We start from the raw sequence: 13,197 nt of genomic DNA on the forward strand, positions 1-13,197 counted from the left end.
AAGATGAGTGACAAAAAGTACTAAAGTGAATAGCAGATGAGAAGAGATCAAATTTGCAGACGTCGCGACACTGGAAGGGAACCGGGAGAGACGAGGGTTAACGTATGCTTTGAACGCTGTGAAGAATAGAGAATGAGGTTGATAAAATAGCAAAATGTGAAAAAGGGAAGCGGGGACCACAGGATCCGTTAATGCCTGAGATTTCTTTCCGAGCTTTGAGCGTGACAGTACGATCCTTTGAGCTGCGACTCAAGTTTGCAAAACCGGCTCTGGAACAGAGGGCTTAACCAATGTCTAATCCCACATGGTTGAGAACATTCAGGCCTAGACAGTATATCTGTTTGTGCGTGTGTGTGGGTTAGTATATGTGGTTTACAGGGACATGAATAGTGTATAATGACATATTTACTATGCTATAAAAATGGTTTACAGGGACACATGAAGTGCCCCAGTAAACTGAATGCCTTAAAACATACTATGATACTTTTTCATAGATTAAAGACTGCCAACAAGTTTTTGTGATGGTTGGGGTTAGGGACTGGGGTAGGTTAGGGGGATAGGTTATTCAGTTTGTACAGTATAAAATGTATTGTGTCAATGGAATTGTCCCCATGTTTGTTTGAGAGAGAGAGAGAGAGAGAGAGAGAGAGAGAGAGAGAGAGAGAGTGAGGCTGCTAAAAGTAATCATCGCCTTTGCCAATCAAAAGCAAATCAGATGTGAAAAAGTGCATGTGATGAAAGAACGATGAAATATCACCTGCACCTTCAGAAACCCCCAAGTGCATCCCACCCCCTTGGCATCTCAACACATCACACACTCATCTTAGACCACCCTTTGACGTCCTTTAATGTCTCTGCACTCAGATCTTCCCATCAGCCCCTCAGGATAAAGGGTGTCTACCAGGACAGGACATCTGTCAGCTGTAATTTGACCAACACAAGCATACTTCGGTCTTTCTGAATCCTGCATTTTTGCGGCCTCTCTCTCGCTAACAAATTCGCACTGCTGCCACTACAGAGTCCTTGTATTAGTGAGACATCGTCCCAGTCCTAATGCATTGCAAATGATCTTGAATAATTGATTGCTCAGGATGAGATCAAAGAAATGTATGTGCATACCTTACAGTGGGGAACTAGGGCTGAGACTTGAAGGTGCCCAAGCTTTTAATTACCCTGCGGCTGCGAAAGGAGATCTCACGAACCCATTTAACACACATGACGTACAGGAAAAGGGTACATTAAGACCCTATTTACGTGGTTGTACAGTTATACAAAAGATATCATTAACAACATGAAAATTGCATGAACACACCACACGCAAAGACACACTTTAACAGTGGCGGCCAGTGACTTCTGTATCAAGGGAGCATAATTATATTGTTATATTGAATTTCTGTCAAGAGATCCTACTAAAAGTTACAAATTGCACCTTTAAATGAACCAGAATTGCAAATAGTAGGTCATACTGACCTTACATGAGGAATCATCTCAAGAGTCATATTTTGCTCTTTGTGACTGAGCATGTGTGAGCGAGCAAAAGCATTTTAAATGGCCAAATTACATTGGTGGAGTGTCATTTTAGACCTAAAAGTTGTCATTAAATTACAAAATATGTGCGCGCGTTTATCAAAGCACATTGCCAAAGCACACACTTGTCATGCATGCCCTGGACATTGTTGCTCACGGGACCTACAGTAGGTTTAAGTTTGACATGGGTCATGTCCTAATCACATCCTCCTTCCTCACCCCTACTGTTCTGTCTCCAATTCACTTTCCTACATAATAAAAGGTTACAAAGCATAAAAATAGGTCAAAATGACCTGCAACAGCAAGTTTTGGAGGTTTTAAACACCTTCTCTAATGCTGCGTTTACACCAGCCGCGGTAGAGGCATGAAGCGCGAGTGATTTCAATGTCAAGTCAATGTGAAGACGCGAATGGTGCTTTTTGTGCATTTTGCATTCGACGCAAATTGCGACTGACTCCCGAGTTGAAAAATGTGAACTTTGGCAGAATTTCGCGCCGCGTTAACCAATCAGGAGCCTGCTTGCTGCTGTGGCGGCAGCCTCGCCCGGAGTCACTCATTTAACATGAAGGAACACTTGATATTTTCCGTAAGCAGTCACCCGGAGCTATACGAAAAATAAATAAGTTCTTATTTCTATAGAGACAGGAATAAAAAGGACCTCGCTTGGAAGAGTGTCAAAGAGGACATTGGGCAACCTGGTAAGTTGTAATACACATTTCACTTTTGAGTCACGTAACGTTTATCGACCCGCGCTGTTTATTTTCCCCCTATAGTAAGGTGACTAAATACAAACCGGTAACTCGCTCGATAAATGCACAATCAACATCAGCCATCTTGCAAACAGACAACTGCATAGCACTTGCCCCTCCCACAAGAAGCTAATTTGGCCTCTGACGCGCGTCAAATGCTTGCTTTTTCCGCGTGTCTACTTGGCTCTAGATGCGCGAATGCATTCAAACTTTTCAAGCGGCAAACTAGGCACGATTTTGACACCTGAAACATGGTTGGTGTAAACGCAGCATTAAAATCACTTAAACCCATGGTTACTTGTGGCTCTTTTGCTTTAACTAACAATATATCCATATGACCACAAGTCCACAACCATATTCCAAGTCTTCCACACTACAAATCAGTAATATGCAATTTTATACCCCTTTTCCAAAAGAATGGCATTAATTGGGTTGCGTACGTGCCATTTGCTTTCAAAAGGTTTGAGCTTCCAGCGCAGACTGAATTAAATTACATGTTCAGATAAAATATATTTCTAGATGACCTCCATTATGCCATGTAGCTCCTGCCATTGTTTCCGTCTCCTCCTTTAGCCCATGAGTGTTTGAAGTACCATCTCATTAGTCTGTTCATCATCCTCTCATTAATTTAATTCAACGTATTCCTCATTTCCAACTCTTTACAGGCACAAATAATATTGGATGCACAGGAAGCCCTACAAATCGCCCTACAAAGCCTTTAGCGACAGAAACACCATATCAAATGTCAATTTGGAATCACCTTCACATAGCAGGAAAGCAATGCTTGAGAGCTTTTAAAGTGTATGGATGAAAGATGGGAGGAGTATCTGATAAACACCACAATCAAAATCCCGGATCAATTAGGCAGAGCTTGGCGGCGGAATTTCATGCAAAATCACACTTGCCAAACGAAGGGAATTAACAAGGGGGCATGTTCATTCATTAGTTAGAAAGGGAGCGATTTGCCGGGGAAGGGAAGAGGTCATGTTGTAGGACTGCCAAAGTGCTAATGTCCTCCTAGCTACTTTGAGTCCCGCTGACTTGAACAGCACGATGAACACCGCTTGCATGAATTAAGCTAGCGCTTGGCCTGGGAGCCAATCACCATTTTGGGCCGGCGGGAGAGTTGATATATACACCTTCATAGCTATAAGACAGCGTGTATGATGGGATAGAGAGTAAAAGGAATGGACATTGAGATGAGGGGACAGATGGTGATGTAGAAGTAGATACAGACCCGACGGTGCTTCCAAGTGCCGCCTCAATGGTCCAGACACAGTGCAGGTTGTGCTCGTATGGAGCCGGGTAACCGGGAGACAGAATACGTCCAGTGAGCTCGTCTTTAATCGTTCCTCCGCACTCGGCTGGGAAAAGAAACAAAGGCATAATCATTAATTGACAGAATATGCATTTATCAAATTATATGAATCACATTGTAAATGCAATGGGGTCTAGGCAGGGCATATTTGATACTTAACTAAGGGCCTATTTACACATGCATTTTGGTCGGTCGGATAATAAGTGAATGGTGTTAAATACAGGTGTAAATGAAGTCTTGAGCTTGTTTACTTTCGACCACATTCAGAGGTAGTTGAAAACAATGCTGATGTGGTTGAATGTGTTCAAACAGCCACAAAAGTTCTTGCACAGACCCAAGTATCTGGTGCGTCTTTAGGCTATCACTGATAAAACTAAAGCTGTTGCACTACAATTCTTTCTTTCATGACAACAACTCCTGAGTGTTAATCTCCTGCCTTGCCTTAAAAATAGACAAAAATCTTTCAAAAGACATGTCTGTATTCGTATCTGAATCCCTCCAGCAGGGATGGTAGGCAACGTGCTGTGGGGTGATGCATCATCAGGTGGCAGGGGCAAGTATAACTTTCCACTTTAAAAGAATACATTCAGCACCGAGCGGAGCTTTATGAGTGATGAGCAGAATAATGTAGCCGTATATCACCTCTGGGATTGAGCCTTCCCACAGTAAGGCATATTTCCTTTGGCTAATATCACTGATAGTGTTGGCAATATCTCCTGCCTCAGACATGGCTATCCATCTTGCACTGGGACAGTGGTGGTGATGCTGGTGGTGCGCGGTGGAGAACAAATCACTTGTTTGTCAGCAAGTCGGGTCCAATGTGTGTGACAGCTTCAGTTTCACGGATCAGGAAACCGTGAGGGTCTTATATCCAGAACCCTGCCATCCACATCATCTTCCACCGAGGTCAAATGTGCGATCCCTTACACACTATACGCTCATATGTACACACTTCTGGGACTGGAGACTTTGGTGAATACAGATACCCGGGTCCTCAAGGGTCTACTGTCCTCAAGATATATGATCAAGATGATGTCTTACTTTCATTTTAGATAAGGGCTGCTTCTACTGAGTGAGATCCATAAAGCAACTGTGTATGGACACTTTTTACGCTGATAACACTGAGCTATTATAGCGTCTGCAATTGCAGCCGATGTGCACTGTGCCAAACTGCCTCGGGCTGTAATGGGTATCAGGAGAGCCTAGCTATGCTAATTAAAAGTCAAAGTATTTGAACATTGTTAAGAAAAAGACCAGAGGTTTTGTCATTTCATTGTCTTTAAAACTTTGATGCACACAAACTTTATTTGGCAACATGTTTAATTATTCAAAAACATGAATGAATAGAAGAAAAGGTAAATTGTTTTGACAATATGAGACTCTACACCAGATGTTTAACTGAAGCCAATAACCACAAAGCATGTTGCATACGTTTTAAACCAATCATCAGTTGATTTCACATTAAAGTTAAGTTACCCATAACCTGAAGGGTATAATCACACATACAGACATAATGACACACAGAAAAACGAAATAGTGCACTGTAATAAAATGTACCATTTTAGTATATCAACATGTATTGTATTTTACTTTAACTTTACTAGGGGTGCACTGATAAATGCCGATATACACTAATAATGCGTGGCCTATAACTATTCTTAATCGCATAGCTGATATTATTCACAGCTATTTCATGTACTACAGCTTTAAGTCCTTATCAATCGGAAATCACTGTTAGTTTGAGTCGTTTATCCATTTGAAAAAACAACACTCGTCAAACATAATCATTATACATATTCTTTATTATCCTAAAAATACCTGAAAAGGTTTGAAGAACAGCAATATAAATATATCCTTAAGCCATTTCCTGGAGCTGCGTGTCATAGCTGCGTGTGTATGGTTCTTTTGTCTGCAGCACATATTGAGTTTCTGCATGAGAGCGCCCTCTGGCTTTTGGATGTAGCGGCATTTCACCATAATTCATTAAGAAGCATAGCAAGCATCATAGGCCGATATATCGGTGCATCCCTAAACTTAACCAATTAGTAGCCATGAAAATAAAATGAAAAACTGTCATTTGTTTTGGAATTTTGTGTTGTTGTTTTTTTTACAAATGATTTATCTGTGAGCTTCATTATTTTTTAAAAATTCATGTGTCTTCATAATCTTTAATCAAAAACAAAAATCTCCCCCCCTCCTCAAAACAATATCTCCTTACTTCCGGTCATATGGTATGGCAGGTGGGCGGGATCCAGGAGAAGATGGCTGCGATTAGCAATTAGCAACACGACCCAACATCAAATGATCCAATCAGATCTCAATGGACAAATTCAAATCCAGCCCTCCCTTATTTCATTTCAGAAGCCGGTTTTATTCAGATATACGTTGACACGTGGAAAATAAGGCAATCGCTACTTCGTTTCATGGCGACTTTAAAAAATTTCAACTTGTTTTTAAAAGTTATGTCAACTAATCAGGTCAAAACCTAATAGGTTGAATTGACTTGCAAAACCAAGTTGTTTTTACATTCATGATGCATTGTTGTGCCTATAAAGTCTTATAGGAAATATCCAAACAAACAAGAAAACTCAAGAGCTATTATCGTGTAAGACTTTTTTGACATATTAATATTTCAAAGTTCATTTTTCTAACCCCACAGGCAATCGTTCTGTCTTGTTTTAAGCATATATCTAACAAATCGATTTAGCAAGACTTATGCTCAAAATAAGAACAAACAAGAAAAATACAACAAAAGTTGCCGGTGGAGTAAGAAAAATGAACAAATCCCTATATATTCTTTGAAAATACAATATTCTCAATCATCTTACACAATCGTGCTTCTCAAGAGGTTTATCTTATCTTTTTACTATTAAACAATTTTCAAAGAGTTCCACAACATCAGCTCCTGAAATAAATAAATAAATAAATAATGCTAAATACTGTAAAGATGGGAAAGAAAATCAAGAATGAAAGAATCACACATCAAACCCAACACTGTACCCCAAAACTTGACATTTATATATATCATAAGTTATGTGCTTCCTTTCTTTCAACTGTCTCTCTCCGCAGTCTTTATACTATAGCTTTTTATACAACTTTTGATATGACGAATGCTTCCAAAGAGGACAGCGGCGCCATAAATCATCCTGAAACAAACCCATCTTCTTCAACTCCTAAGTCAACCTGCTCTATAAGTCATATAACTAAATTTCTTGCTCTATTCTTCTCTGTCTCTCTCTTTTTCTGCTCACCAACTTCTCATTTCTCACTGTCCACCCTCTGTTTACTACAGTAGCTACTAGTTAGATTTCTTTTTTTGGCGGATGAAAAACATTTGCACACTCCACAGTTCACGTTCTCCTCTTTATATGAGCAACAGATTTGCATGAAGATTTCCATATAGGCTTGTGTGCTAGGATAGTATAGATGGTTTCAGCAGCAACAACATAAACAAACGGCTTTTGTGGACTAAACGCAACTTCCCGTAGACTTCACCATAGAATCAAAAACAACAAGTCCTTTTACAGTAGTTTATTTCTAATAACAATGAAAATAATAACAAGTCAATTACCTTCCTTCATATATTATATCTACTGTAACAAGTATCATCAGTGATGGGGGTAACGCATTACAAGTAACACGCATTACGTAATAATATTACTTTTCTGAAGTAACAAGTAAAGTAACGCATTACTTTAGAAATATACACATTAATATTTTAGTTACTTTAAAAAAAATAATGTAAGTAACTTTTCAGTTTAATTCCAGTGCTGGGCAAAGATTAATCGCGACCAATCGCACACAAAACAAAAGTGACCCCTGGCACAATACATGAGTATGTGCTGTGTGTAATTATTATGTATAAATAAATACACACACATTCATGTATGTATCTAAGAAACATTTACATGTTTATATATATTTATTTATATTTTTATATAGTCTATATTAAAAATAAATGAAAAAAATTATATATAAGTAAAACAATTCTGAAATGAATATATGTGTGTGGTTAAATATACACAATAATTAGACACAGTACATGCACATATATTATGCAAAAAAATCACTTTTATTTTGTATGCGATTAATCGCGATTAATCTTTGCCCAGCACTATTTAATTCATTAAATTTAAAAATAAAATAATGTACTGAATTAAACTGAACATATTAAAGTAAAATTACGCACTCTGTGCGCCTGAGTGGGAACAGTTTCAGTCAGAAACGGAGATGGCAGGCCAGAACTTGACATTTTTTGCAATCATAAAAAACACCTGCAAGGCCTGAAAGAGCTCAAGCCTCAGCCAAGTAAGAAAAAGTAACGTAAAAGTAATGTAAAAGTAATGTAAGCATTACTTCCATGAAAAGTAAACAAGTAACGCAATTAGTTACTTTTTTTGGGAGTACTTAATATTGTAATGCATTACTTTTAAAAGTAACTTTCCCCAACACTGCGTATCATATATTACACGTTACTGTGTAAAATTAATGTATATAATGTTAGCTACAGGTCCTTGAATTCTTGCATGCCAAACATCTCCGCACAGCTGTGATCCATGCTCGTCGTCTCCACTCGTCTTTAGCAAACCAAAACATTTTTGGTATTTGTTTCATAGATCAGTTAAGCCATTGGCCAGACTGGAAGTTCACTTCGGTTCAAGCGCGTAACTGCGACAACAACGTGAGTCTGGTGAAACCACCTATAATGCACACAGATGCAGGAAAAGCAGGAGGCTGACTTAACCAAAGCCTTGGTGGTTCATATTCATGAAGCAATTTTTCAGAGTGTATCATACGAGTAAATGTGGCAGGTTTAATGTTGGCCATGAAATACTTATGCAGTTAGAGGTGATGAGATCATCTTTTTTAAAAAAAAAAAAACATGCACTCAGAAGGTAGCATAATTTCTTTGGTTGAGCTTAAATTTCCTCATGGTTATTTATTTTCATATATAAACTAACACATATATGTGAATCAACACAAATGAATGTAAAGTATACTGTATGAATTGTGTAATCAAATCAAAAATATCTAAAATTTCTTAGATGACAGATCTGCTCATTCGGAGCATTTCTCAACCAACTTCACAATGTATATCCTGGGATGTTTGTATTTAATCAAGTTTTAATGAAATTCCCACGCATGTGCCCACCTGATGGCTATATTTATGTATCTTTTCCAATATGGCTAGCCAGATAACTATGCTGTAATGTATTTTCCTGAGGATACTTGCAAAGACAGTAGTTTCTTACCCACACACAGCGGGAGGAGGTTGTCCCATGCTCTTCTCTCCCCTCTGAGACACGTCAGGACCTCCGGGCCTCTTAAAGTATAGCCAGGGTCACAGCTATACGACACCGTGCTGCCTGCAAAGTGACCCTTGTCTTCCAGTTTAAAACCAAACTGTGGAACGCCTGGATCCTCACACTTCACCAATTCGAAGCCTGCAAAAACAAGGAGGAATGTGTCGTTCAACTCTTTTTAAATGAAGAAAACATTGAAGTCATAAAGATATAGTACTGTTGGCTCACTGGTAAAGTGTAGTTCGAAACCCTTGCTTGTATTGTCACTGTTACTGACGAACTCCAGCCACATAGAGCTGGACGTGCTGTTCAGAGTAACATCCATCAGCTCTGTATTCGTGAACGTGCCCAGCAAGCGGGCGTTGTTGCTGCTACCGTCATACACCTAAAATGCACAGCACACATACTGTAACCGAGCACATACGCATTTAACTGCAATTCATTATAAAAGTCACACAGACCATAAGAATGTCATCATCTTCCAGATGAAAATCCCGTGCTCGGAGCTGAATCCCTTTGCCGGGCTGCGTTTGGATTGAATAGATGCATTCATGGTTGTTACCATAGTACCCAGGGTAGTTGGGAGAGAGCAAGACTCCTTGTTTCCCGGTTACAGATGACCCACATTCAGCTGCATGGAAAGGAGGAGAGAAATCAAATGACAAATGACCCATGAGCTTAATACAAACAACCAAAAACACACAATCTGATGCTGACGATAGGGTAGGTGGTGTTTCCCAAGGAGTGTTTATTAGTTTTTGCATCAAATTCTGCTTTAAATTTAATAAGCACAAATCTGATGTAACAATATTAAGAAAGATACTTAGGGAAGTGTTTTTAAAGAGCTCAAACAAAGCTGAGTTGGTGTGTAAATGTATTCCTTTAATTAAGACTAGGTCTATAAGCACAGTACGAAGTAAATACAGACTTGCGTATGTCTAGAAACGGCCTGACCTATTTCTAAGCGAGCTGTAAACCATTATAAAGCAAAAATATGCCATGCATTGGCGCACAAAATGCATAATACCAAATTATACCGGAACGTCAAGATATTAATGTAAACAAATTACATTCTAAATTTAGCAATGCAAGCTATTCCACCACTAAATAAATTGGGTCTGGCCTCCAAGATTGTGTATTTATATGCTGATATAAGCCATTACATTAATGCTTATTAAGCACTTTTTCACTAACAGAATGCGGGGCGGGTATTCGCTGTGTTTCTGCAGATATTGTGAACAGTAATGTGAAACATACACCCTCACCTCTGAATAGAGCTGCTGTATCCATTTACTTTGAGATATGAAGTTTCAGTTCACTGCAGAAACGTGTGTGAGCGTTTATGTGTGTGTCTGTGTCACACAAGGGAAAGTCTAGAGTATAATTTGTAAACAAAGCAAGATGAAAAGCATGTGACCACCTACCAACACACCTTGGCAGAGGGGAACTCCACACCCGCCGACGCCCCCCTAGACACACCACCCTCGCCGGACCCTCTAGACGGTACCCCGGAAAACAGGAGAAGATGAGGGCATCCCCCACCCCGAATTGCAGCCCCTTGCGAGTACTGAACTGGGGGACGCCCGGATCTTCGCAGGGCTCCAGGTCATATTCTGAGAAGAACAAGACAATTGAGATTGAAGGAATTGTACAGGTACTGTACTGTATGTTCTTTATGAAGGTAATCCAGTTTATATGACAAAGTAGGTACCTGAGAAAGTGATGTTGAAGCCTTCGTAAGACACAGAGAAGTCGGAGAGGAAACGGATTTGTGCCGTGTAGTTCCCAAAGAGACCGGCGCTGAGGGGCGGGGGCAGTGTGGATCCGGTCAGCCTCCACAGGGGCTGAGAGAAACTACCATTTTCTGTGACTAAAAGGTGATCGTGTGGGCTCTCCAAGTGAAATGTGTGGAAGGTAAACTGGACGCCTTGAGAGATTGAGAGATAAAGAGGAAAAGGTGAAGGCTTTAAGGTTACAGCTCATTGCTGCTGATCTTATGTATCTAGACTTTTGACTTGAGCCAAAGTCTGGTCTTTATAGCTGCTTATTTCGGCTAAGAACCACCCTCTTAGATAGCATGATACCCAATCTGTGAAATGCCTGTTTTTTACAAAAAAAGTTTAATGCATAATGTAAAGAAAATTCTGTGAAAATATAATCCTTAATATTGACTAATGCTATGTCAAAGATTGAAATTAAAGTGAAATCAATGATTGAAATCACAAATCTTGATCTCATAATTAGAAAATGTCGCACAGGTATATTTGAAGAGTTTGGTTCCAAAATGCAATAAATCCATTTGGACTAATTTAGGTAAAAAATGTGTTTTCTATACCATTAAAAAAAAAAACATTAATGGCATTAATCAAAATACCTTGTCATATTAAGAACACTGTCATTGCTGCTGTAATCCTTGGAACCCAGTCGCTGAACTTTATTGATAGCGATCAACTTTAAAATGTTTTGGTCCTGCTTGATTTTTGTTGACTTTGCGTAAAATAATGGAAAATATTTTCATAAGATCCCCTGGGGTCAATGTGTTAGCATGACAGAAACTTGATGCTGTCGTGTGAGAACAAGCAACAGCCGGCATTTTTCCGTTGCTCGAGTACCCGAGCGGCTTACGTTTTTTCCCCTCAACAGAAAACCATCACTGGTTCATCAATGCAATCAAAAGCATTATTTTGTTTCTGTTTATTTGTTGATCACGAAGTACAAAGTAGATGAGGAAAACTAGGATTCTGTGTGTATTCAACGTGCCACCATTATTGTTTACAATGCGTGGAATGCTGTGCTGTGATTTGTTGAGCGGATTTATTGCATTCGGCAGAAAAGGAGGAGTGGCGTTTATCGTGTTTTGGGAAAAAAGGTGAAAAGATGACAGAATAACATGGCGGATATTGGATTTTTTGTAAAATTAAAAATGTACTTTTTAATACTGACCATATACAATACTGATTTTGGTGCTAACTATTTTTTTAAATGGCGCTTATTGCGTTTTGGAACCAAATTCTTAATTTGTAGCTATAGCCAACTAGGCTGGCTAACACCAGATCAGTCTCAAAGAGAATGAGACGTGGTCTGGGAACCAGGTGTGGTTTACGAATGCCCAGAGCCATTTATTGAGGGCTAAAAATTTCTATCAAATGCGCCTGTACGTAGCTCATAGCCAATCGGTGTGTCGCATAGATGTCGTCATCTCTTGCTGCCCCCTTTCTGTTCTGTGATTGGTTCCCTATTTCAGGCGAAAATTTGGGCCAAGGTTTCCATGCTAGACTTGCAGCGTGAATAAATTTGCGCGCAAGGCAGCATGGGGAAACCCAGGCTAATAGCCAACAGTACATTGTATGAAATTATAATTTTTTTTAATGCCAAAAATCATTAGGATATTATGTAAAGATCATGTTCCAAATGATGTATAAATCTCAATAGGTCCAGGGACACATATTTTATCATTTAATGCGATAATACCATCTTTTATTGTGTCGGGATTATCCAATAAACCAAATGTATTACTATCATTTTACTGAAAAACAGCAGTGTGTATGTGGCCACAACCGTCTACCGCCCAAGTGAGCAGATAAAGAAACAAACACCTTGGAAACGTTATCTCACCTTTACCATGTGAAGTCTCAATCATCCAGGTACAATTGAGGTTGTGGGGGTAGAAGTCAGGAAACCCAGGGGATAAAATTGTGCCACTGTTCCCCTGAATAAACCCTCCACAAAGAGCTAGAGGACAGAAAAGAGCGAGATAAGGGCTATTTGTTAAAACACTGAGCACTTTCACAATCTACTAAACCGAACTTTACAGGAAGTTCTTTTCCGAAGGACATACTATAAAGAGGCAAATTATTCCTATCATTACCCAGGGGGGGAAATCAATATGGGCCTTAAATATAAAAGCCTGGCGAAATAAGGGAAGAGAGCAGAAAGGGTAGCTCAATCCTTAAAGGCCCCTTCTGTCTAGGAACGATTACGTTGCTTGAATAAATGACCTGTCCCTAATGTGTCCTTTTCTCAGGCGGTAACTATTTTAGAACTTAGGGGTGGAGCGTACCATCACAGCTGGGCAGGGGTCGACTCCACTGGAAGTTGGGTTCGCACTCAAGGGGTTCGTTGTCACTGAGGGTGTATCCGGCTTCACAGCTAAATGTCACCAGAGCCCCCACATAAAAATCATTCCCATGGCGCTGACCGTTGACTGGAATTCCAGGATCAACGCAGTGGTCCGACTGCAGCTGCAGGGCTTGAGGAGAATCAAAAAGAAAGCAAACGAATCAGAAAGTTTATTCTGAAC

At 39.6% G+C, this 13,197-nt stretch overlaps 1 protein-coding gene across 1 annotated transcript in view; it reads right to left on the bottom strand.

Moving 5' to 3' along the window:
* The window catches only part of csmd2 (CUB and Sushi multiple domains 2), a 317,300-nt gene that overhangs the window by 113,408 nt on the left and 190,695 nt on the right, over positions 1 to 13,197 (bottom strand). The window contains exons 18-25 of the mRNA XM_055218930.2: positions 12,958 to 13,146; positions 12,513 to 12,629; positions 10,609 to 10,824; positions 10,322 to 10,510; positions 9,359 to 9,528; positions 9,126 to 9,282; positions 8,847 to 9,038; positions 3,514 to 3,640 (exon numbers count right to left, since the gene is read on the bottom strand). Coding sequence (XP_055074905.1) covers positions 3,514 to 3,640; positions 8,847 to 9,038; positions 9,126 to 9,282; positions 9,359 to 9,528; positions 10,322 to 10,510; positions 10,609 to 10,824; positions 12,513 to 12,629; positions 12,958 to 13,146 — 1,357 coding nt within the window. The remainder of the gene's footprint in view (positions 1 to 3,513; positions 3,641 to 8,846; positions 9,039 to 9,125; positions 9,283 to 9,358; positions 9,529 to 10,321; positions 10,511 to 10,608; positions 10,825 to 12,512; positions 12,630 to 12,957; positions 13,147 to 13,197) is intronic.

Source organism: Misgurnus anguillicaudatus, chromosome 20, assembly GCF_027580225.2.
Source record: "Misgurnus anguillicaudatus chromosome 20, ASM2758022v2, whole genome shotgun sequence".
Lineage (NCBI taxonomy): Eukaryota > Metazoa > Chordata > Actinopteri > Cypriniformes > Cobitidae > Misgurnus > Misgurnus anguillicaudatus.